This window comes from Salmo trutta, chromosome 2 (genome assembly GCF_901001165.1).
Source record: "Salmo trutta chromosome 2, fSalTru1.1, whole genome shotgun sequence".
Lineage (NCBI taxonomy): Eukaryota > Metazoa > Chordata > Actinopteri > Salmoniformes > Salmonidae > Salmo > Salmo trutta.
This window is the reverse complement of record NC_042958.1, coordinates 23286749-23312664: the sequence shown is the minus strand read 5'-3', so window position 1 is coordinate 23312664 and position 25916 is coordinate 23286749. Positions and strand designations below refer to the sequence as shown.

Sequence of the window (25916 nt, the reverse complement as noted above, 5' to 3'; positions counted from 1 at the left end):
GAATATATAATTATATGAGACCAGTTAGTTTCTCACCGTTGCAAACCGTAGCAAAACGTTTTGCAACGGAAAAGGCTTTGCGACAAAAAAACAAGGATTCTAATTGGACACGTTAACTAGTCCCTCTCCATTTTGGTCCGTTTTGTTTCGACACTACGCAAGTATGTATCTGGGACACACCTAAGGCGGGGTTTGGGCCGGAGGGTCTATTCGACACTGAACAGTTGTGGAACAGCTCTTGATCCGAGTAGCACACAGATTACTTCAGGGACTCAAAGTATTGTAAAGTAAACTAATTTAGGTAAGAAACTAGTTAATAAATAATACCGTGCATGGCTTGTTTATCTATTGCTGTGAAATTGTTTGACGCGTTGTGTTTCAGGAGCTAATAGAAACCGCTAACGTTAGCTAGCTAAACTAGAGAAACAGCAAGCTAGCCAGCTGTCAGTTACATGTCATACCAAAACCAGGATAGAAAGACAGCCACAACGGTCATTCGATTACTATGTCTAAGATGTTATAGTTAATACCGATATGGCTAGTTATGTTAATAATTAGCTAACAAGTAGCCTAACTCTGCTAGCTCCCACGCCCCATCTACAGTATGATACATTTGTGCTGCGTTTATAACCAAATGGGAAGGTGGTAATTACTATTAGTTAAGTCTTAAATACTAGTTAGATGTGCTTTGAATTCGTTGAGAAACGCTAATTAGCTAATGGTCATCAAGCTGGGCCATAAACTAAAGGTACAGCTATCATGCTTGTAAAATTGGTGTTAAAAAATTATACGAATATATTTATTTTTATAAATTGTTTTACATTTAACTCCCGAAAATGCTGTAATTGAGGTCATTTTTGAAGTCGGTGATGCCAGAGGTCAGCATGTGGGAGAAGTCAGAGCTCAGGGATGATAAACGATTTTTCTTTTACACTGAACAAAAATATAAACGCAACATGTAAAGTGTTGGTTTCATGAGCTGAAATAAAATATCCCAGAAATGTTCCATATGCACAAAAAGCTCATTTCTCTCAAATGTTGTGCACAAATTTGTTTACATCCCTGTTAGTGAGCATTTCTCCTTTGCCAAGATAATCGATCTACCTGACAGGTGTGGCATATCAAGAAGCCGATTAAACGGCGCATGCCGATTAAACGCAGCATGCTGATTACTTGACTCCCGCGTGGCGCAGCGGTCTAAGGCACAGCAGACCCTGGCTTGAATCCAGGCTGCATCACATCCGGCTGTGATTGGGAGTCCCATAGGGTGGCGCACAATTAGCCCAGCATCGTCCGGGGTAGGCTGTCATTGTAAATAAGAATTTGTTCAACTGACTTGCCTAGTAAAATAAAACAGGTGCAACTTGTGCTGGGGACAACAAAAAGCCACTCTAAAATGTGCAGTTTTATCACACAATATGTGTGCCACAGATGTCTCAAGTTTTGAGGGAGTGTGCAATTGGCAAGCTGACTGTAGACTGCTGTTGCCAGAGAATTGCATGTTAATTTCTCTACCATAAGCTGCCTCCAACAATTTTAGAGAATTTGGCAGTATGTCCAATTTGGCCCAAAAAGTTACATATTGCAGCTTTAACTCAGCTGTATTGATATAATATATGTTTTTATAAAATAAAAAGAATAGCTAATGTTTCCTACTGTAGTGCGTCAACAGTCAAAACAATAGTGACGTTAGACATTTAGCTTAGCTGTCCACACCCTTGCTACACAGGTTTATTGCATAGCCTCACAGTTAATGTTGGTAAAGTATCTGTAATAAAAGCAAACTTACATCAAACATAGTTAGAAAAAATACATCTTTGGATGGTTGTATGTACAGTAGCTCACAGATTGATTAATTTTGCCTAGGGACATTATCTGTCTCTTCTGTGTTACAGGCAGGTCCAATGGCAACACAGTGTGTGACAAAGGTGGAGCTGACTGTCTCCTGTGAGAATCTTCTGGACAAGGACATTGGCTCCAAGTCTGACCCACTGTGTGTTCTTCTCATGAACACTACTGGGTCACAGTGGTACGAGGTCAGTCACAGATTCTTGTTTGCCCAATAAACACTGTGACATTGTTAAATGTTAACCCAACTAGGCAAAAAAATAAAGATTTCTCCCCAAAGCCATCATCATGCATAATTGATTAGCTTGAATCAGTATTCTGCTTCACTGTTTGAAAAAGCATCTCAGCGTTGTAGAATGGCTAAAGCGAGCATTAACTATTTCCAGGAAGAATCTGAAATGTTGGGCCAATTCAGTATCACTTTATGTTGTTGATTAGTTTCACGAGGGTGTGAGAATGTGTATGTTTTGATTACTAACTGGCTGAATTTGTGTTCGTAGGTGGGCCGCACAGAGAAGGTACAGAATTGCCTTGCGCCAAAGTTTGCCAAGAAGTTCATCATCGATTACTACTTTGAAATAGTGCAAAAGCTGAAGTTTGGAATTTACGACATCGACAATAAAACTGTTGACCTAAGTGATGATGATTTCCTGGGAGAGCTGGAGTGTACCTTGGGCCAGGTGAGGTCTTTTTCTTTCCCCTCCTCACTTAATAAAGCCCGAGAAGCCGGTGTTTGGAGGATATGTTGACACGGGTGTTGTTAGGCCAAACACTGACTTCGAGGGCATCACTTTTCATACAACGGGTTACCAACATATTCAAATATTGATTGATATATTTGTTCAACTTTATTTTGATTAATTTATTCATACTATTTCATCCTTCCACGAGATATAGTCCTGACACAAATCTAGGGTTGCTACCCAAGCTGGCTGGTCGTTTGTTCTATCGGTTCGTTTGCCCGAGACGTGACCCAGTCGTTAAGTCTTTTTTTTAGTTCTGCATCTATGGAACCGACCCAGTCGTTCGTTTTAGATGTTCTATTGCCATACTGGCTGGCAAGATTCTTATCCCTTGCTTGCTAGCTAGCCAACTACGGCTAACTTAGTCACGCCAAACAGTGCAGCTAGAATAACAGGAACATATTTGCATTTGTTTAAGCTGTTTTTTAGAGACATTTATTTGTATATGTCTGTAGAAATGATGCTGATTCATGATTTCGGCTGGCTGAGAAAAGCTGCCTTTCTGTCTGTCTCGTCCTGACTCCCACAAGTTTTATACAAATATCCGCTATTGAAAATCAATTGCTAGTCTAAACGAAATCGGAGATAATGTCTAGATGCTTTTTACAGTGGAAATCAAGTTTATAAATTGTCTGGCTGATGAGACAGTGAATTGCGAAGTGAGATGGAACAGGGTAAATTGGCATTTCAACGTCATAGCTTTAGCCGGTGGTAACTTGTGGAATAGACATCGGATTGCGCTTTTAACCAATCAGCCAGGATTAGACCGACCCATTGTATAACTATTGATAGACGTTGCAGTAGTCTGTTTTGGTGATTCCGGTCAGTGTCCCACTGTCACTCATGTAGAGAGTTAGCATAATACACAGTGCATACAACCCCTATGAAGACGTGCAGTGGCTGTGCAATCTGTGACTTGACACCTAAGGTTTCTTTTGACTGTTTGTTCAGGCGGCTAAACAAACAGTCTGTATGGACTTTGTCTGTTTCAAGTGCATCATTGTCAATTTAGGCAATAAGGCCTGAGGCGGTGTGGTATTCACCTACCTTGGTTTTTTCCCACATTTAGTTGCGTTACAAAGTGGGATTGAAATAGTATTAATGTAGATTTGTGTCATTGATCTACACAAAATACTCCATAATGTGAAAGTGGCAAGAAAATTCTAAGAATGTTTACTAATTAATAAAATATAGTTGTTGCATAAGTATTCACCCCCTTTGTTTAGGCAAGCCTAAATTAGTCCTGGAGTAAAATGTGGCTTAACAAACCACATAATAAGTTACATGGACTCTTTGCGAAATAATAGAGGCTGACATGATTTTTGAATGACCACCCCTTCCTCTATTCCCCATAGATACAACAAATAGTCCCTCAGTCATGTATTTCAAGCACAGATTCAACTACAACAGCTACAATAGTTCATTGGCTGTGATGGGAGAAAACTGAGAATGGATCAACAACGTTGTATTGCCTCCACAATAATTACCAAAAAATTTACAGACTAAAGCATATTTCAAAACTTGTATCCTGTATATTCTCTACTTTACGTGCCGATAACAGGCTACAGGTGAGGTTAGATCAACATGAGATAAAGCTGAATCGATGTCTGCAAGATCACGTAATGATCGTATTATACATAACAGAACCGAATATAATAGCATAGTATAACGATACCATAAGACAAAAACACCACCACATTTTTCTCAACAGCGCGCGCCACTAGGCAAAATGCACAGGTAGGCTATGCTAATGCTACAGTTTAATGCCATCTGCACTAAAATTAGCTCACTGTACATCATTCAAAACAACACTGTAGGCTACTACGACAACACTGTAACTCAAGATCAAAGTGCATACCCCCATGAAACGGATTGAGATCAAATGGGTGATTTACTATGGATAAAACTCATTCACGATTGAATGCGGTGGTGTTTTTGGCTTACAGTAACGTTATACTATGCTATTATATTTGGTTATGTTATGTATAATACTGTGATCATTATGTGAGATCTTGCAGACATTAATTCTGCTTGATCTAACTTTATTAAACGACCACCATTCGCCTGAGTAGTCTGTTCTCTGCGCGTAAAGTAGAGAATACACATGTGCAGAATCTTCGGGAAGCTCTGGATCTTTTAGTCAGCTGACTAAAGATCCCCAACCCTGAAAAAGTTGGATCCGCAGCCATGGCCTAAAAAGAATCTGGATGGAGCTAAGCACAGGCAAAATCCTAGAGGAATACCTGCTTCAGTCTGCTTTACACCAGACACTGGGAGAGGAATTCACCTTTCAGTCGGTCAATAACCTACAACACAATGCCAAATCTACATTGGAGTTGCTTACCAAGACGACAGTGAATGTTTGTGAGTGGCCGAGTTAGTTTTGACTTAAATCTAAATGAAAAGATCCCCAACACCTTGACAGACAATGGGCAAATATTGCACAATCCAGGTGTGCAAAGCTCTTAAGACTTACCCAACATGTTTCTAATATGTATTGACTCGTGGGGGAATGCGTAGTGTTTTATTTTTCATTAATTTTCAAAAACAATGTTGACAGTATTTTGTGTTGATCGCTGACGAATCATTTAAAAACCTCTTAGATGTAACAGGGACCTGCGTGGTTCTGGTACCGGTTCCGACTGACATTTTCGCTTATAAATCGATTCTATAGACACCGTAAATCAAAATGGCTTGCTTTGAGCAATAGCCCTGGTTCCCGCAGACAAACTAGTATTTTTTTCTGAGCCGGTGTGATGTAGAATGTGAAATCTGAAACCACTTGAAGCTGGGATGTCGCTCCTACCATTTCATTCGCTCTTCTGACTGTACATAAACTGGCTGAACCCTACATCACAGCCACCGGCATGCCTATAATCGTTACATCGTAGCGCAGCAGGAGATAGTGGTTTCACCACGGTAGCCCATTCAGAGATCGATTTATAGCCATTAATATAAAATAAATAATTGATTTTAAGCAAACACTTTCGGTTTGTCATAGACGGACAATATTGACACGAGATGAAAGGTGAGTTCCTAGCGAATTCAGGAGGCCAAGCTAGAGTTTTGTGAGATATTCACAGCAATAGGGGGCAAACGTTTTGTTCAAGAGAGACCTTTAGAAAATATGCAAAGGATTTCTCTAACGCTAAACATACAAATATGTATTTTACAGTTATAAGGAAGGTGAAATCTTAGTTGGTAATTTTATAATTTGATTATGCTATTTTTAGAAAGCATATGTAATTTCAAGCCTTATTCATACAGTTTTTGTTGAATAGGAAATACATCATAAAATATTCAAATTTTCAAATTTGTACTATGTATTTGAGCTTGTGTCCTCAAAAGTGACTACACCTCAGCAATTTATAACTAGTTTACCAGGAAGGTGATATTTTGAACTTTGCATTAATAGCATAAATAGTTATTTATGGCCCTAATGATAAATAATTACTTTTATGGATTGCGTAGATTACATTTTTGATTATATTTAGTTACATTTAAGTGATTAATCCCACTTTGTAATTTGAAGAAATTGAAGGAGGGTGAATACTTATGATAGGCACTGTACACGATGCAAGGCGGAGCTTCTGGATACAGCCTTCAGCCATGGTATATTGGCCACAAACCCAACAAATAGAACCGTAAACAAGTATTTTGCATCATACATGTGGTACATTGTCTTATATACACACAGCTGAATGCTGTTTCAGCCAATCAGCATCCAGGATTCAAACTACCTGGTTTGTAATACATTTTATAAACCCGGGTACCAGTTTATAATAGCACTAAGGCACTTCAGGGGTTTGTGGTATATTGCCAATATACCATGGCTAAGGGCTGTATCCAGGCACTCCGCTTGGAGTTGTGCATAAGAACATCCCTTAGCCGTGGTATATGGCCAATGTACCACACTCCCTCGGGCATTATTGCTAAAGTGTCCATTTACATTACAAGTGTTTCTTCCGCATCAAATTGTCTTTTCCAGGTGGTGTCTAGTAGAAAGCATACTAGACCACTGGTGTTGAAGAACAACAGGCCTGCAGGAAGAGGGACCATTACAGTGAGTCATTTACAGAGATGTTTGTTGTTTATCATATTATGTTTGTCGTTGTCTTTTTTTTTTACTGTCTTATTTTCTTTGTAGATAATTGCTGAAGAAATAAAAGACAACAGGGTGGTGAATTTTGAGGCTGAAGCAAGGAAACTGGACAACAAGGTATCGATACAATATTGAAGAATGCGCACCAAGCACGGGTCATTTCCATGAGTGACGAATCTGTTGAAGTGATACTTGCTGCTCTGTAAAGCCAATAATTGAGGGAAATAAAGCACACAATAGTTAGCTGAGTTGCTTGTGTCTGTTGTGTGATATTTTATGACTTACAATGTTTTCACATATATGGCTGTTTCCAGGATTTCTTTGGGAAGTCTGATCCTTACCTGGAGTTCTACAAGCAGACAGAGACTGGATGGCAGCTGGCTCACAGAACGGAGGTACAGTACAACATAGACACATTTCTATGGAGTACAACACAGACTCTCATACGGCCCCTTTCAACTGAGACTTTTTAACTGGTTTTACAACTATATACGACTTCCATTCAGTTATGCAGCACATACTGTACTCCTGGTCTTCTTTTGCATATTGTGAATGTTAAAGGAAGTTTTATTGTCTGTGAAATGTGACAGCAATAACCATAGACTACGTAATATCCTGTTGCACACTGGAGATGGCACGGTTAATCGAATATCCGGATATCCTAACAGACATTAGGACCCATGTGAGTTCAATTTTGGCAATAATGAAAAAGAGGCCTATTTTAACAATGAAAAAACGTTGTCTTAATGAAATTGTCCATGTGACATTGTTGCACACAAGGATATGACATTTGAAATGCTTAATTTAATAAAACAACAAACGTAAGAATGTAGTGTTTATGTACACCGCATTGAGCCACTACTGCTTCAGACATGTGGCTTTGACAGTACGATGTTTACTGTTGGGCATTGTAAATGTAGCCTACAGTTCTGAGGACGCACAAAGTAGTTTTATTTTCAAGCTAATTACGTTTTACATGAAAAGGCATTTTACTATCATAGCGCATTTAGCCCTCCAAAGTTTTGCTTTTTTCCCCACTTCAGGGATTAGCCTACATGCGCGCCAACGGAGGGTCCACAAGACCTGACACAGATCAACGCAAAATACTCACCAGATATCATTTTTGAAACAATCAGTTCTTTGATAGTGAACATCGGACTTCTTTCACCTTTGCTGTTAGCCAAGGCTACCCTTAGCCAAAAAATACCGAGCTAACACCCTGAAAACAACTGCATTTTGCGTCATTCTGATTGGTCGAGAGTAGCGCATTTTTTTACTTCGTTATTATTCAAATAGTGAAATAATTTCAAATGCCTATCACTATTGTGCGCTGACTGACACTGGAAACAGTGTATAACATTTGCATGGTTTCCTCCTTTTCTCTAGAAACTCATTACTCTCCTCCTATTCTTTGTCCAGATGCCTATAATGTGATTGAACCAAATGCTATGTAGCTAATGAGTATCTGCTCTTGTACTGTGTCCAGACACTGGTGTTGTGTTACAGAGTGTGGTTAGTGGTAATGCGATACAGATAATGGTTACCATATTTGTCCCTGTGCCCTGCATAAGGTGGTGAAGAACAACCTTAACCCAACATGGAAACCCTTCAGGATCCCCCTACAGTCTCTGTGTGGAGGAGACATGGACAAACATATAAAGGTATGCAGACACACAACCACACCTGTACCAGTACTAACCTACCTTACACATCAGCAACTCTTACTGCACAGACACTGAAATATTCCATATCTTTTGTATTTGATTTGGGGAACGTTTTGGTGTAACACCCTTTCTGGAATTGTGTGTGTGGTTTGCATGATAATAACACAGGTAATAACCTTAAGATACGGTCACCTCCACAATTATTGGCACATTTAAGTCATTTGATAAAAAGATAAGCAAAAAAGATTATAGCTCAGTATTTGTATTATTTATATATTGTATGCAAGAAAAGGGGGGAAATTATTATTTTATACGAATACAATAGCTCAGAGAAAGATTTTGTTTAACAAGTATATATCAATACTTTGTGCTTCCTCCCCCTGCAAGGATAACGCCACTGAACCTTTTTCTATAATGTTTTGAGATTGGAGAATTTTAAAATGGTTCCAATTGAGATGTTGTGTCACTGATCTACACACAATACCCCATAATGTCAAAGTGTATTTTGTTTGTAGAATTTTTTTTAAATTAATAAAAAAATGTCTTGAGTCAATAAGAATTCAACCCATTTTGTTATTGCAAGCCTCAATAAGTTCAGGAGTACAAATGTGCTAAGCAAATTGCATAATAAGTTGCATGGACTTATTCCGTGTTGAGGTTAACATGATTTTTTTAATGACTACCCTATCTCTGTACCCCACACATACAGATAATTGTAAGGTTCCTCAATCGAGTTGTGAATTTCAAGCACAGATTCAACCACAAAGACCAGGGATGTTTTTCAATGCCTCGCAAAGAAGGGCAGGCACCGATTGGTAGATGTCAACAACAGCAAAAAATGCAGATGAAGTTGGTTAATTACACTTTGGATGGTGTATCAATAAACGCAGTCACTACAAAGATGCAGGCGTCCTTCCTAACTCAGTTGCCAGAGAGGAAGGAAACTGCTCAGGTATTTCACCATGATGCCAATGGCGATTTAAAACAGTTTTATGGTTGTGATATGAGGAAACTGAGGATGGATCAACATTATAGTTACTCCACAATACTAACCTAAATGACAGAGAAAAGAAAGCCTGTACAGAATAAAAATATTCCCATCAAGAAATTAACTTTTGTCTAGAATAGAAATTGTTATGTTTGGGGCAAATCCAAAACATCACTGAGAACTGCTCTTCACATTTTCAAGAATGGTTGCTGCATTAAGTTATGGGTATACTTATCATTGGCAAAGACTAGCTATGGCAGGGCTGTCAAACTCATTCCATAGAGGTCCTAGTGTCTAATGGTTTTAGGGTTTTCCTTTCAATTAAGACCTAGACAACCAGGTGAAGGGAGTTCCTTACTAATTAGTGATCTAAATTCATCAATCAAGTACAAGGGAGGAGCGAAAACCTGCAGACACTCGGCCCTCCGTGGAATGACAAAGATGCTTTTTTGGGGGGATAAGAAAAGGAATACAGCTAAACACAGGCAGTTTTGACTTAAATTTGCTTGAAAATCTATGGCACGACTTGATAATGGCTGTCTAGCAATGGTCAACAATCAACTTGACAGAGCTTGAATAATGGGCAGATATTGTACAATCCATGTGTGCAAAGCTCTTAGAGACTTACCAAAAAAAGACTCAGCTGTGATCGCCGCCAAAGTATTGACTGAGGGCTGTGAATACTTATGTAAATGAGGTATTTCTGTAAATAATTTTCTGTAAATTTACTAAAGATTCTCACTTATGTTCTCACTTTTATTGTGTGTTATTTTATGTAGAAAAAAAATCTAATCCATTTTGAATGTAACACCACAATGTGGAATAAGTCAAGGGGTATGAATACTTTCTGAAGGCAATGTATGAAGGGCAAAAACCATTAGTCTCTTCATTTTTTTAGTTCTTTGCCTTTTCCCATGGTGATGGTTGACATGCTTTTTTTACATGTGTGTTACCTCATTTTTATACCCCAGTGAAGCAGGAAGCCATGGTTGGCCACAATACATTTCCTTAAACTGACATTAACTTGAAAAAAGTAGAATGTTAATGCAGATTTTATTTTGTTTGATTTTCTAAGAGTCTTTAGGGGTGCCAATTGTTTTGATACCTATCTTTTTAGTTTTTTTTGTATTAGTTTAACAATCTTTCTCTGAGCAATTGTATTAGTGTAAAATAATATAATTTCCACAATTGTGGGGGGGCATACAATATAATTAAGTATTTGTATTATTTATTTTATAGTCTTTTTTTTCTTCTTTATCTTTATCAAGGGTGCCGATAATGTTGGAGGTGACTGTACTTGTTAACGGTTTTAAACAGCGGGGGGAAAATAACTGCATTAACTCTCACGTTTTATAATAGATTTTAAATGGTTATCTTTCTCTACTATTAGCTAAGTGGACTACTATTGTACATCGTCTGTACAGCATTAGAGGGCATTGATTGATGTTGACAATTGGTGATTTTTCAGCTGTAAATACCCCTAATGCAGTCTTTTAAGGAACAACTGATACCCACACTGGAGGACATGTGAGTTACCCTCAGACCTGGGTTCAAATTTGTGGGGGTTTGATTGAGCCTGCCTGTGCTTACACTTTAAGGACTCTTTCACTGGTTTCAATGTCACAGACAAGCTCAATCGAGCAGGAAACAAATCTTATTTAAACCCAGGTCATCTACCGTCATCAGCACGGTGTGTGTGTCCAACTCCAACCTCATGTGCCTTCAGTAGAAGGGTGAAATGACTAGTCAGTAGTGGAACACTGGAATGGGTGGGGAACATTTACCCTGTAGTAGGCTGTATCCATCCTGTACTGATAGCCACGGATCCAGCTCTTCCATAGACATCCATATTGTCTTTGTTGGACAAATGGCGGAAATTGATGAAGCCTCCTCTGTCATCATGGCATCATCTTTCTGTTGTGCATTAGTGTTAGTTAACTTAGTGTGTTTAACCTTTGCTCAGAGTTTGGTTTGGTGTTTTCCATTGCATGATCTTCTTGTTCACCCGCTGTCTGATTCTTACTGAGTGTGATGTGAATGATGTTTGTTTGGGGTTTGAAGCAGTTAGTGTGTTCATGTTACACACACCTTTTTGAGGAGTCATTTTGTGGCTTGTTGCTAACCTGTTGCTAACTCCGAATCTATGCTCGTCCTAAGGTGGAGTGCTACGACTATGACAATGATGGATCTCATGACCTCATTGGAATCTTTGAGACCACCATGACACGTCTGCAAGAGGCATCACGCTCCTCACCGGTGAGATGGAGTGCAAGGGTTACTCTGTGTGTGTCTGTCTGTGTGGTTCTTCTCATCCTTGCTCCTTTGTCCCTCCCCAGGCTGAGTTTGAATGTATCAACAGTAAAAAGCAACAGAAGAAGAAGGGATACAAAAACTCTGGTGTGGTGAGTGTGAAGCTGTGTCAGGTGGTGAAGGAGTATACCTTCCTGGACTATATCATGGGCGGTTGCCAGATCAACTTCACTGTGAGTAAAGATTTCTCTCTAAATGACCTCTAGCACAGAAATGGCCCTTTTCATGCTGAGTTTTTCTGTATTGTACGTCGCACTTGTTTGTTTTTATTATTCATTGTCTTTCAATTTGTATCCTATGCCTGCCAGCAAAAATGTCTTCTCGGGGTTGAATAAAGTTCATTGAATTGAACTGCCACCACAATAAGCCTTGTCTCTCTGTCTCCCTCTCCATCTGTAGGTGGGTATTGACTTCACAGGGTCAAACGGAGACCCCAAATCTCCCAGGTCTCTCCACTACATCAGTCCACAAGGGGTCAATGAATACCTGTCTGCCATCTGGTCCGTTGGCATGGTGATCCAAGACTACGACAGGTAATCGTACCAATTTGTAAGTCGCTCTGGATAAGAGCGTCTGCTAAATGACGTAAATGTAAAAAAATGTAAATGTAATCTGACCTGTACTACTCGCCATATGCTACATTATATATGGTGCGGTGACTGGGAAACTCACACCCATAATATGCTGAATTATTTATTTTTCCCATGTAAATGCAATGCTGTATGTTTTTGCTTGAACTGCCTGCCCCTGGAACTGCTGGATGCAAAAATACCATTCTTACCATTTATCTGGCTTTGCATTCTGTTAACCTTCGGCAATAGTTGTATGTGTGAATGTTAATGATTAGGAGGTGTGTGTGTGTGTGTGTGTGTGTGTGTGTGTGTGTGTGTGTGTGTGTGTGTGTGTGTGTGTGGAGTTTCATGTTTAACGATGGAATGTGCTGATGCAGGTTAGCAAGTTAGCTCTTTAGTTAGACTGAGGTGGTTTCCATAGACAAGGTGTGAGGATATGATCCTGCCTCTTAGTTTCCATTGTGGTTGTATCATTGTTTTGAATGATAGAGAAGTATCTGACTGAAATGTTCCCTGCAGTGACAAAATGTTCCCTGCCTTTGGCTTTGGAGCACAGATCCCACCTACCTGGCAGGTAAATATGGATTTTCATATTGTGAACATCATCATCTCTTGTGGACAGATGCATGTACAGGATAATGCAAGAAAACCTTATCACAATGCTAATAGCACAAACTAATAGCGAAATCACATTTTGCCGCCACTGTTAGCTAAACAAACGCTAATGAGCGAAAACAAACAAACTAATTGCAAAGACATGCAAATCCATAAAGTTAACCTCTTATGGCTAGGGGGCAGTATTTTCACGGCTGGATAAAAAACGTACCCGATTTAATCTGATTATTAGTCCTGCCCAGAAACTGGAATATGCATATAATTAATAGCTTTGGAGAGAAAACACTCCAAAGTTTCTGAAACTGTTTGAATGGTGTCTGTGAGTATAACAGAACTCCTATGGCAGGCAAAAACCTGAGATGCTTCTGTTCAGGAAGTACCCTGTCTGAACATTTCTTGCCCTTCTTTATTATCTCTATCGTTTACAAAGGATCTCTGCTCTTACGTGACACTTCGCACGTCTCCAATGAGGTCTCATAGCCCGGGAAAAACAGGAATGACGTAATTCAAAGCCCTGGCTGAAACAAAGGAGAGCAAAAGCTAAGTGGTCACTCAATGGACTAAGCCTTAGGCGCGTGACACGCCCCGCCCCCGGCTTTCGGTTTTTTCCTCAGTTTACAGACAGGCAGATTCCCGGTCGGAATATTATCGCTTCTCTACGAGATAAATTGCAAAAAAATTGGTTTTAAACAGCGGTTGACATGCTTCGAAGTATGGTAATGGAATATTTAGAAATTTTTTGTCATATTTTGCGTCATGCTCGTGGCCGAGATTTAGCGTTGGGATAGTGTCTAGAACTCACGAACAAAACGTCTTGATGGAACATAACGATGGATTATTTGGGACCAAACCTACATTTGTTATTGAAGTAGAAGTCCTGGCAGTGTATTCTGACGAAGAACAAGCAAGGTAAGAAAATTTTTCTTATAGGAAATGTGATTTTGGTGGAGGCTGACCTGAGTGGGTGTCTAAATAGCTAGCCCTGTAATGCCGGGCTATGTACTTAGATTATTGCAAAATGTGCTTCATCCGAAAAGCTATTTTAAAATCGGACATATCGAGTGCATAGAGGAGTTCTGTATCTATAATTCTTAAAATAATTGTTATGCTTTTTGTGAACGTTTATCGTGAGTAATTTAGTAAAATCACCGGAAGTGTTCGGTGGGAATGCTAGTTCTGAACGTCACATGCTAATGTAAAAAGCTGGTTTTTGATATAAATATGAACTTGATTGAACAGACATGCATGTATTGTATAACATAATGTCCTAGGTGTGTCATCTGATGAAGATCATCAAAGGTTAGTGCTGCATTTAGCTGTGGTTTGGGTTTATGTGACATGATATGCTAGCTTGAAAAATGGGTGTCTGAATATTTCTGGCTGGGTACTCTGCTGACATATTCTAATGTTTTGCTTTCGCTGTAAAGCCTTTTTGAAATCGGACAGTTTGGTTAGATAAAGGAGAGTCTTGTCTTTAAATAGCTGTAAAATAGTCATATGTTTGAAAAATGGAAGTTTTCGATTTTAGAGGAGTTTGAATTTCGCGCCCGCCCATCATTGGATATTGGAGCAATCGTTCCGCTAGCGGAACGTGTAGATGTACAGCATAGCTAGTTGCTACCGAATGTCATTTTTGGTGAGTGTGGACATTTTATGAGCGAAATTGTGCAAATGAACAAAGTTGTGATGCATGCTTTTCTGAAGGAAGAGTAGCATGTGTACACAGAGCAGAGAAAAGAACAACGAAGGAGTAAAAACCACTAGTAGGAAGCATAGGGAAAAAATGGCATCCATAGCTCTGACTTCTGGCAGAAAGCCCTTATACGATATCTGATGGCAAACATTTAGTAGTGAATTGCATGCAAGTGTAACTTCATCAAATGTATTTATATAGCCCTTCTTACATCAGCTGACATCTCAAAGTGCTGTACAGAAACCCAGCCTAAAACCCCAAACAGCAAGCAATGCAGGTGTAGAAGCACCTCGTGCACCACATAACAGGGACTCGCCAATAGATATAGAACGCTATGGACTCACCAGCTCCCACTTTCAACCGTTGTGATATTTAAAAACACCTGACTGGCTCAGCTGTTCTAGGGAACTATGGTAAGCTTCATAATGTAAAATAGTGTAACCAGTGAATCTGCTTTATCTCCTAACGTATTGCACAAGTTGACAGCATGTATTAACTATAAAAAGTAGCTACAAATATTCAAATTTGTTGAAAAACTTCAAAGAAATAGGTTTGACGGTATTGAAAAACCATCCCGTGGCTTTTTCCAAATACCCCGGTATATGGCATACACGGAATACCGCCCAACCCTACCATGTAATTTGCTGGAAAGAAAATAATTTTTTGTTGAATAGTCATGACTTGTTTGAGATAGCCGTGGTGAAATGACAGTGGAGAAGGATATCATTGCTACTTAACGCAGATCCAAGTTCAGTTTTGAGATCCAATGGTGTCATTAGCGTAGGGTTAGCTGGACATTTCTGATTGGTCTTGGAACTGTGACAACTGTCAGCCTCTCCCTGCTTGACTCAGTTGGATATTTAGTGATTTTGCCATCACAGCCAGATATGTTCACAATCTTTAACCCTTAACTTAGTTTAAACAATTGTATTTGTTGATTTAAATCAGACTTTCTTAATGCGATGAGTAATCCAGGAATGTCATAAATTAATTGACACAAGAAAAATAGCAACTCTACAGCGCGCAATGACTAAAAAGAAAGGCTAAAGGAATTCCTGACACAAAGGATCCGCGGAGCTCTACCTTCTCACCAATCTATTAGGCAAGGTTTTAGTTCTGGGTTTCTGAGATTGGGAACATCGCGATCCCGCATTAAATGACGTTCAGTTTATAAAGGCTTCATAAAGCCATAATGCCTTTATAAGCACTACATGTGTTAGAAAGCATCTGTCACGTGGCGTAATCACCAATGTCGAATGTGACATAACCCACTGTCAAATATGATATAAGCACATGCTTTATAAAGGGTTGCATGTTGTGCTGAAGGATGGCATACGCTCTGAAGGGATGTCCTGTCACATTACACCTAATCTCATTCCCAGACACTTCTACCCAAATGCCTGGAAGGTCTGGTGGACCAATGCATCAAACATGGCCTTCATTAGTTAGGGTTAGGTTTAAAATCACATTTTAACAAGATGAATAGGCAGGGATAACAATGATTGACTTTTTGACTGTGTTAAATAGTGACAATGACAAATACTTTACTCAGTAAGGTCACTCCCACTAAGTCCAACTTTAAATGGTTGATATCCCAGGCTTATATGTGCTGTGTGTGCAATAGTCTGGGGATGACGTTACACCAAGAAACACTTACCTTGATGAAAGCCCCCAACCTAAAGAAATTGAAAATGTCTTTCTTCTGGAACCAAGTTACATGTTCCTCAGTAAACAAACACACACTCAACAAAACAAGCCACACCGCGCGGTGCTGTGCCCAGTCAAGTCTTTGACACATTCACCCACTTCCCCTTGCTGAAAGATCAGCCACAAAATGTTGGCACCATTGTAACAGGTTGTAATCAAGCCCTGGTCTCCAGCATGGGAACAGAGGAGGAATACCTGGGGTGGTAGTCTCAGGTTGGACTACTCCAAATCATCTTGGTTCTGACACACACAAGCTTTTCCCTACAGTAACCTGTGGATCATGAGAACCTTCTTAAATCAGCAGAATGTTAATAACCTATTTAATGACACTTTATGTAGTGTCCTGTAATAGTTTGAAGTGAGACACCTTCGGTCATTCATAAGACATCCATAAAGACTATCGCATGATGCTACTCTTAATTTAAAGTCAGAGCCATTTGGTAATTTTATAACACATACATACATTTATTGTATCATGATCCTCGTGTTTTTTTTATATTGGATAGAAGTAGAAACTCAGAGCTAGAAAATGGTATATCATACACTACAGTTGAGGTACAATGGGAAAGTAATTCTGCTTTGAAAGTTGAAAAACTTGTAACCCCACTTCTGAGAAAATAGCCCTTGAATGTTTTGGTACACCTGCTAGAGAGCTTTTGTCTACACCCATTCAGCATTGTTCTCACCCTCTTAAGCTTTAGCCCCACCCATCTCTAAGGATTCACATGTGAGGCCATGTGCAAATCAGAGTGAGTATGGTACTAAACAACCAAAGATTTCAAGACTAAAGGCTGGTTTATACTACGTCTATCGACATGTCCGTAGACAGTTGTCGCAGTGACATCATGAGCATTCTATTGTCGTTATGAAAAAGTATAAACACAAAAACGGCAGGCTGCATGACATCAGCAGCCTGGTAGTCCAAAATAGCGTAGTGTATTTTAACAACAAACCCATCTGTTTAAAAGTGTATTTAGTATATGTCAATCTAGCAAACCAGGCAACTAAAAGCAATTTTCTAAACAATGTTTTGGTTCGTTTCTTGCTTGCTAACTAACGTTAAGTACGCTGGAAAGCCACTTCAAATAATGACCATATCATCGCTGACAATGTCTTAATTTTAGATAATTTGTATTCATTATTACAGAAAATAAACTCACAACAAGATCATTATTTACAAGTTAACGGCGTGCTAATTACCGACAATACCTTACAGTTGTGAGTGCGATGAAATAAAAGCAGGGCATTCTACCGGAGAATTTTAGAACTTGGACACTGTCTCGTTGGCCTAACGTTATATCCTAATTTGACTTTGGTGCAGGTCATGTTGTTCTTCACATTACCGTCTCTGGTAAACACATATAAAGTAAAATCAAAGTTTATTTGTCACATACACAGGATACAGAAGTTGTAAACGGTACAGTGAAATGGTTACTTGCACAATGGAGTCTTTTGTTTAATCCCAACTCATAACGTTACTACCATGCATGAATCTGCAGGTAGCTAAAGCAAACCAACTAGGTTTAATGTTAGCTAGCTAGCTAACATTAGGCTATAACTAGTGACGCAAATGGCTTTCTGAGATACTAATAATATTAGCTACTACACAGATCCTATATGTAACTTTAGTTAGCAAGCCAGCCAGTTAATGTTAGCTAGCTAGCTGACAGTATGCTTTAACTTGCAATGAAAATGACTTTGACAAAATTACAAACGTATAGTATCAGAAAATGTTGCTAGTGAGACTCTCTTACCTGTATACATGGATGGACGTTTCTCCCTCTCTGTCACAGATGCCATGGTTGCCCTTAGTTTGAAGATATAGTCCAGAGACACATGTTTTATACAACAGCCTTCTGTGTTCTCGTTTCGACTCCCTCCACATATTTGCAATCAAACGCCAGAATTTTCTCCATCTCTTTAGCTATCATACTCTGCTTCCACTGGGCATTCCACTGATTTCAAAACTCAGACTTTAAGAAAGTGGAGAGCATTAGCAACACTCATGTTACAGAGAAGTGTGCTACATGGCAGACCAATCTGAACTCATCATGTCCAGCCAATAATGGCTAGTGGGAAGGTTCCTGAATTTTTCTGTGGCTAAACCAACTAGGCTTGTAATGTAACCATTTTATTTATATTTACAGATGGCATACACATTTGTTATTAAGGCACATGAAAGTTCTATGTTCCTGTTTAGTAGTGATGTGCGACATACGCCTAGTTTCCTGAAACGAGTCATTAACTATTAAGGTCAGACACCTTTGGTCATTCATAACGCATACAATAAGGCTTAATGATTTAAACACAAATGTATTAACACTTAGGGAATTATCACTAACAGCTGAAACAAATAATCATTATACATGTTTAAACCATACATTTTATTTGTACATTTTTGAAACAATACAAATACATTAAGTTTCAAAAAGTCCAGCAATGTAATTACATTAAACATTACAGGGGGCTGTGAATAGTGTAGCTTGTCCCTGAGCTGGCGGATGAATGGTTCTAGCCGCTCCTCCTGCTGGAGGTACTGCATGTTGGTTCCAACCTTAAAGAAAGTTAGCAGGTCTGTTAGGACATGCCTTTGTCACACCATCTGGATAAGGGAAGATTGGGAAACTCCATTCAATTCATATTATTATATTCCTCTTTCATTTACAAATCTCATGATGTGACATGGCTGTATCGAGGGGGATTTGTATTTATCTGAGCCTGCTAGCTAGCAAAATTTAATCTAGCTGCTGTGATGTCACCGAAATTATTTGAAATAACGACTGAGCTAGCTACAGTATGTAATTTAACTCAATACTTAACTACTACAGTACAAACTAATTTAAATGTAAAAAATAAAGCTTAACTTGTTTTTCGCTGTCCAGTGGCAGCACAAGCGGGGCATTTGATTTGCGAACTCATCACATGATCAGCGTCTCGTCAGCAACACTAAAAAAGTACTGCCTGATCACGGATTTTCGGGAATGTTCTAAATAAATGTCCCCCACGTAATAGTAGAAAAGTGTCAACCATTCATGATATATGAAAAATAATTGTCTACAAATTAACAATGATTCATATTTGTTCATATTTAAGTGACATTTGCATTCAATCTGGTTTTTAAAACCTATTCCATGGTCAAGTAAATGCACACAATGCGAATCACTGTATATGGAATACATATTTGCTTAGAGCAAGAACCATTCTCGGTGCAGCAGTAAAGGTATTTTAGGGATTGCTCAGTAGGGTCTGTAGAATGCATATATGGTGTCATTTCATGGGGCACTGAATAATACGGAGTGTTGCTGGCCTTTTACTCCACCCATTTCCATTGGTGGCCGAATCACATACAGTTGAAGTCGGAGGTTTACATACATAGGTTGGAGTCTTAAAACTCGTTTTTCTACCACTCCACAAATTTCTTGTTAACAAACTATAGTTTTGGCAAGTCGGTTAGGATATCTACTTTGTGCATGACACAAGTAATTTTTCCAACAATTGTTTACAGACAGATTATTTCACTTATAATTCACTGGATCACAGTTCCAGTGGGTCAGACGTTTACATCCTTGGGAGCAATTTCCAAACGCCTGAAGGTACCACGTTCATCTGTACGAACAATAGTACGAAAGTATAAACACCATGGGACCACTCAGCCATCATACCGCTCAGATAGGAGACGCGTTCTGTCTCCTAGAGATGAACGTACTTTGGCGGGAAAAGTGCAAATCAATCCCAGAACAACAGCGAAGGACCTTGTGAAGATGCTGGAGGAAACGGGTACTAAAGTATCTATATCCACAGTAAAACGAGTACTATATCGACATAACCTGAAAGGCCGCTCAGCAAGGAAGAAGCCACTGCTCCAAAACCACCATAAGTTTGCAACTGTACATGGGGACAAGATCGTACTTTTTTGAAAAATGTCCTCTGGTCTGATGAAGAAGAAAAAATTTAACTGTTTGGCCATAATGAGCATCGTTATGTTTGGAGGGAAAAGGGGGAGGCTTGCAAGCCGAAGAACACCATCCCAACCGTGAAGCACGGGGTTGGCAGCATCATGTTGTGGGGGTGCTTTGCTGCAGGGGGGACTGGTGCACTTCACAAAATAGATGGCATCATGAGGATGGAAAATAATGTGGCTATATTGAAGGAACATCTCGACATCAGTCAGGATGTTAAAGCTTGGTCGTAAATGGGTCTTCCAAATGAACAATGACCCCAAGCATACTTCCAAAGTTGTGGCAAAATGGCTTAAGAACAACAAAGTCAAGGTATTGGAGTGGCCATCACAAAGCCCTGACCTCCACAAAGCCCTGACCTCAAACCTATAGAAAATATGTGGGCAGAACTGAAAAAGCGTGTGCGAGTAAGGAGGACTACAAACCTGACTCAGTTACACCAGCTCTGTCAGGAGGAATGGGCCGAAATTCACCCAACTTATTATGGGAAGCTTGTGGAAGGCTACCCAAAACGTTTGACCCAAGTTAAACAATTTAAAGGCAATGCTACCAAATACTAATTGAGTGTATGTAAACTTCTGACCCACTGGGAATGTGATGAAAGAAATAAAAGCTGAAATAAATCATTCTCTCTACTATTATTCTGACATTTCACATTCTTAAAATAAAGTGGTGATCTTAACTGACGTAAGACAGGGAATTTTTACTAGGATTAAATGTCAGGAATTGTGAAAAATGTAGTTTAAATGTATTTGGCTAAGGTGTATGTAAACTTCCAACTTCAACTGTATATATAATGCCTTTTTTAAGCGGTTCTTACGCCACATTTTATAAAGCATAGGTTTGTCATATTTGACAGTGGGTTGTGTCACAGTTATGCCACATTTTTTAAACCTTTATAAAGCATGACATACAGTTATAGATTAACACATTTATGTAGCGGCTATGAAGGCTTTATGGAGCCTTTATAAGCTGAACTTCATTTCAATCGGGACCCATTTGGGTCTACAAGTATTATTTCTAGCAGAAATTTTCATAAAAATATTCTGGATGTATTGTGTTTTACAGGTTTCTCATGAGTTCCCTCTCAATTTCAACCCTGCAAATCCATTCTGTGCTGGTATGTGTGCAGACAGTTTTTGAAGGAAACAGTTATAATATGCTAATTTAGGGTTTGGGAGTTTTTCACATTTTGTGTGTGCGTCTTCAGGTATTGAGGGTGTAGTGGAGGCCTACAGAGTGTGTCTTCCCCAGGTGAAGCTCTACGGTCCCACTAACTTCTCTCCCATCATCAACCATGTAGCCCGCTTCGCTATGCAGGCTACCCAGCAGAAAACTGCCTCTGTGAGTAACTACAGTATGCTACATACTGTACTGCCTCTGCCTGTACTGTGGCACACTGATTTGACCTACTACAGTAGCTATGTTGGTCTACTGTACTTCAAACAACATGTATGCAGGTTGCTTAGGATTCCAACCTCAAATAGCCTAATTCATACTCCTTATCCTCTTCTCCTCCTCCAAGCAATACTTTGTCCTCCTGATCATAACGGACGGCGTGATCACGGATCTGGACCAGACACGCTCCGCCATCGTTAACGCTTCCCGTCTGCCCATGTCCATTATCATCATCGGTGTGGGCGGGGCCGACTTCACTGCCATGGAGTTCCTGGACGGTGACGACGGGCGGCTCAGAGCGCCAACGGGAGAGACTGCTGCACGGGACATCGTCCAGTTCGTCCCCTTTAGACAGTTCCAGAACGTGAGTAGATCGTCATGCTGCTTAAAGCTGCTCTGCTCTCTGGAAAGACTTGGATGATGATATCCATATGTTTCTACAACGTTGTTTATATGATGACTGAGGCGTTGATACCATAGAAAAATGTCCACAATTATGGCATCATTGACTTGAGTGGGAATCCTGTTCTGCTCATTCTAGGTCTGTGGGTGTAGTCTGTCTCCTGTGTACTGACTAACTGCCTGCTTTAACTAAGGCCACCCAGCATAGGTTTAACCACCTCAAATTATCAAAAACATCTCCTTTCCAATCATCATGGATCCTCAATTGCTGAAATCTGCATCACTTCAACGATCCCCCCCCCCCCAACCCTTAGAGCCGCTCCCACCCAGCATTGTTACTGTACCTTCTCATCTTGTTTCAGGCACCCAGGGAAGCTCTTGCTCAAAGCGTACTGGCAGAGTTGCCTGGACAAGTGGTGTCCTACTTCAGTATACACAAACTGAAGCCTCCCCATGACCCTGAGTCCCAGCCCTCAGCCCCATCAGCCTCAGCCCTATGAGTCCCAGCCTCATCCCAGTACTTCGTAGAAATGTAGGGATACATCCCCCAAATGCTTCAACTACTCCCCATTGGCTTCTTCAACCCAACCCCTGCCTGTGTGCTTGCTTCCATGGTACGCCTGTCCTAGCTACTAGCTAGCTTAGAATAGTCGTAGAGCATGGCTGCTTGCAGGGTTCACCCAGCCCTATTGTTGTCATTGGTGATTTTGTATGAAAATAAAAGTACAAGGGACTTGAATGAATGAATGAATGGAAGTAATCCTATTCAATGCATTGTTCTGCTCACGCCTGTATTGTCAGCCTGGTATTTAATCATTGTCAAAATGCCTGCCCTATATGATCAGTTGTCACAAATAGATACTCATTTTCTCAAACGTTTTTTTCCCCCCTCTGCATTTTCCTTTGTCTCTTTACTTTCTCTGTTACCCCGTCTTTTCTTTCCATCTCCAGTCTCCTAAAGAAGCTCTGGCCCAGTCTGTGTTGGCTGAAGTCCCTGGTCAGGTGGTCACCTACTTCAACATGAATAAGCTGAGTCCTCCCAACACTGACACTCCCACTGCCCCCGTCTCTACACCGCCAACTACTGCAGACATGCCCACCCTCACCTCCTAGTTCCCAGGAGAGGAACCAACCCCAGTACCCAGCACCAACCCATCCCCACCTGACCGAAGACAAAGTACACTGTCAGGATGAGTAGACAGTCGCTCATCTCAGTAGCTACAATAAGAACTCTCTGCTATTTATCATTGTGTCAAAGGGATCATGACAGGTATACAAAGCTCTAGCCATTACTAACTAGCATGTGTCAGGTTGAATTGAGCAGGATGGAAGTTTTGTAGGAGGAAATTCTACAAAACACTGCATGTGTACTTACAGCAACCAACAACACAGTCTGGCTTGTTCCCAATCTCCGTCAGTAGGCCAGTCCCAGAAGCATGTGTACATATACACATATGCACAGTGTCTAGTGAAAGTCTACACATCCCTTGCACAGTTGTCACATTTTGCTGCCTTAAAACTAAAAAGGGATTAAATTGTATTTCTTCCTACGATATGTATTGCGATTTGATGTTCCAAACATATTGCTCACTATGTCTGCTGAACGCATGAGAATTTTTTGTTGTTGATCAGTCATGGAAAGGGTTAGCTTTACTATTTAAAAAGATGGAGAACAAGCTATATAGGATGAAAAATGCCGGAGTTTTGGCGCAGGTACAGCCGACTAGCCAAACAATTGTAAAAAATGTTTTACAAATCAATACTTGTCAAAGTATCAATATAATATTATGACATCTAACTATCAATTACTGCCACTGCCCCATCACTACTTTAATTGCTGCCAAAGGTGCTTCCACCAAGTATTAACTCTGGGGTGTAAAAGACGTACATTTTTTGCAATTCATTTTGACACTTTTCTTTACTTCATTCAATTTGAAAATGTGGAGTAGGCTGTTTAAATCAGTATGAAAAAACATCTAATGAAATCCCTTTTAAAGATGTAAAATGTGGAGTAGGCTGTTTAAATCAGTATGAAAAAACATCTAATGAAATCCCTTTTAAAGATGTAAAATGTGGAGTAGGCTGTTTAAATCAGTATGAAAAAACATCTAATGAAATCCCTTTTAAAGATGTAAAATGTGGAGTAGGCTGTTTAAATCAGTATGAAAAAACATCTAATGAAATCCCTTTTAAAGATGTAAAATGTGGAGTAGGCTGTTTAAATCAGTATGAAAAAACATCTAATGAAATCCCTTTTAAAGATGTAAAATGTGGAGTAGGCTGTTTAAATCAGTATGAAAAAACATCTAATGAAATCCCTTTTAAAGATGTAAAATGTGGAGTAGGCTGTTTAAATCAGTATGAAAAAACATCTAATGAAATCCCTTTTAAAGATGTAAAATGTGGAGTAGGCTGTTTAAATCAGTATGAAAAAACATCTAATGAAATCCCTTTTAAAGATGTAAAATGTGGAGTAGGCTGTTTAAATCAGTATGAAAAAACATCTAATGAAATCCCTTTTAAAGATGTAAAATGTGGAAGGGGCGTGTATACTCACTAGGCAATGTGTATATATATTTTTTAAGTAGCCTAATGCTACTTAGTTGCTCCTATTTTATACTGTTTTGCCATTTTTAGTAGACACTTAACCATAATTGCTCCTGTAAGTTGCTCTGGATAAGTGGCTTGCTCAACGACATATTTTTCACCAAGTCAGCTCGGGATTCGAACCAGTAACATTACAGTTACTGGCCCAACGCTCTTAATCGCTAGGCTACCTGCCACCCTATTTCACTATAAACCTTGCTTCATCAGATGTTTTTTTATAGTTTGGTACATTTGTATATTTTTACTAAGTTTAATGCTCAGTATAGATTAGTTATCAAGCTGTGAGTAGCATTATATCTACAGTAATTATCCAGTCCTCAAATACATTTTTGGAGGTAAATTTTGTTTATTCAAACAGGCTAAATTCATGCTTCTTTTTAAGTAATGTTTTTTAAACTGACGGCTTAGCAAATTGGATATTGTGTTGTGAATGCAGCTTTTGAGCGAATGACATTCATAGTGTATTAATCGTTCCACTCCAGAATAATGATTTCTTGATGTTTGTGTATTGAGTCGCTATAGAGCGCTCGTTTTTCTTCCTCTTGTGCCAATTATGCTTGCAGAGCCACTTTATGGACTAGCTTGCAGAGTTCATATTCCATTTGAGCATAAATAATTGAATTCAATTATGACCATATTCATTATGCAAATGTCAGCTTTAGCTTAGAGTATACAGTTTGTGTTAATATAGGTAATATTGATAAACAATTGACTTTTTATTTAATTCTCCTTCCCCACTGATAATTGATCAGGTTTAAACTGGATTAGTTATTTTGTCATAATTGTTTATGGGTTCCTAAAAATTGAGGGCCTTATATTATAGATACTACTACAGTAGCAATCAAATGGTTCTTTCTGCTCTTCCATGTTATGTCAATGTCCTATATTATATTATATACTGGGTGGTTTGAGCCCTGAATGCTGATTAGCTTAAAGCTGTGGTATATCAGACCGAATACCATGGGTATGACAAAAAAAGTACTTTTACTGTTCTAATTAGTTTCGTAACCAGTTGCGTAATAAGAGCAGCTCGTAGCCATATACCACACCCTCTCTGGCCTTACTGCTTAAGTATACTCATGTGTGCCTTGTGCCATTATAGCTGTTTTCCCCCCAAAGGAATCAAGCCTATTTCTAATATTGTATGATGATCACAAGTAAACGTTGTTTATCTACCACAATGTGTCTCATCCTTTTTAGGGGTGGAAAAAAAGTTTGCTTCTTCAAATTGTTTTTTTAGTTTTACATTGATTCCATAGGATTCTAAGGATGCGTTTACACAGGCAGCTCAAATCTTAATTTCATTAA

At 39.3% G+C, this 25916-nt stretch overlaps 1 protein-coding gene across 2 annotated transcripts; it reads left to right on the top strand.

The window, feature by feature from the left end:
- The first annotated feature begins 153 nt into the window (after positions 1–153).
- Positions 154–25789, top strand: cpne3 (copine III). Of its 2 annotated transcripts, XM_029698973.1 has the most exons (16): positions 154–301; positions 1896–2036; positions 2349–2528; positions 6580–6654; positions 6739–6810; positions 7008–7088; positions 8265–8354; positions 11503–11601; positions 11682–11828; positions 12055–12188; positions 12747–12801; positions 21270–21321; positions 21412–21545; positions 21727–21963; positions 22364–22533; positions 22953–25789. In XM_029698973.1, exons 2-15 carry the CDS (start codon positions 1905–1907, stop codon positions 22499–22501), a joined length of 1626 nt encoding a protein of 541 aa, XP_029554833.1. In that variant the 5' UTR covers positions 154–301; positions 1896–1904; the 3' UTR covers positions 22502–22533; positions 22953–25789. The 2 variants fall into 2 exon arrangements, with proteins under 2 accessions (XP_029554833.1, XP_029554824.1); XM_029698964.1 differs by lacking the exon at positions 22364–22533 and having other exon boundaries at positions 155–301.
- The last annotated feature ends 127 nt before the right edge of the window (positions 25790–25916 follow it).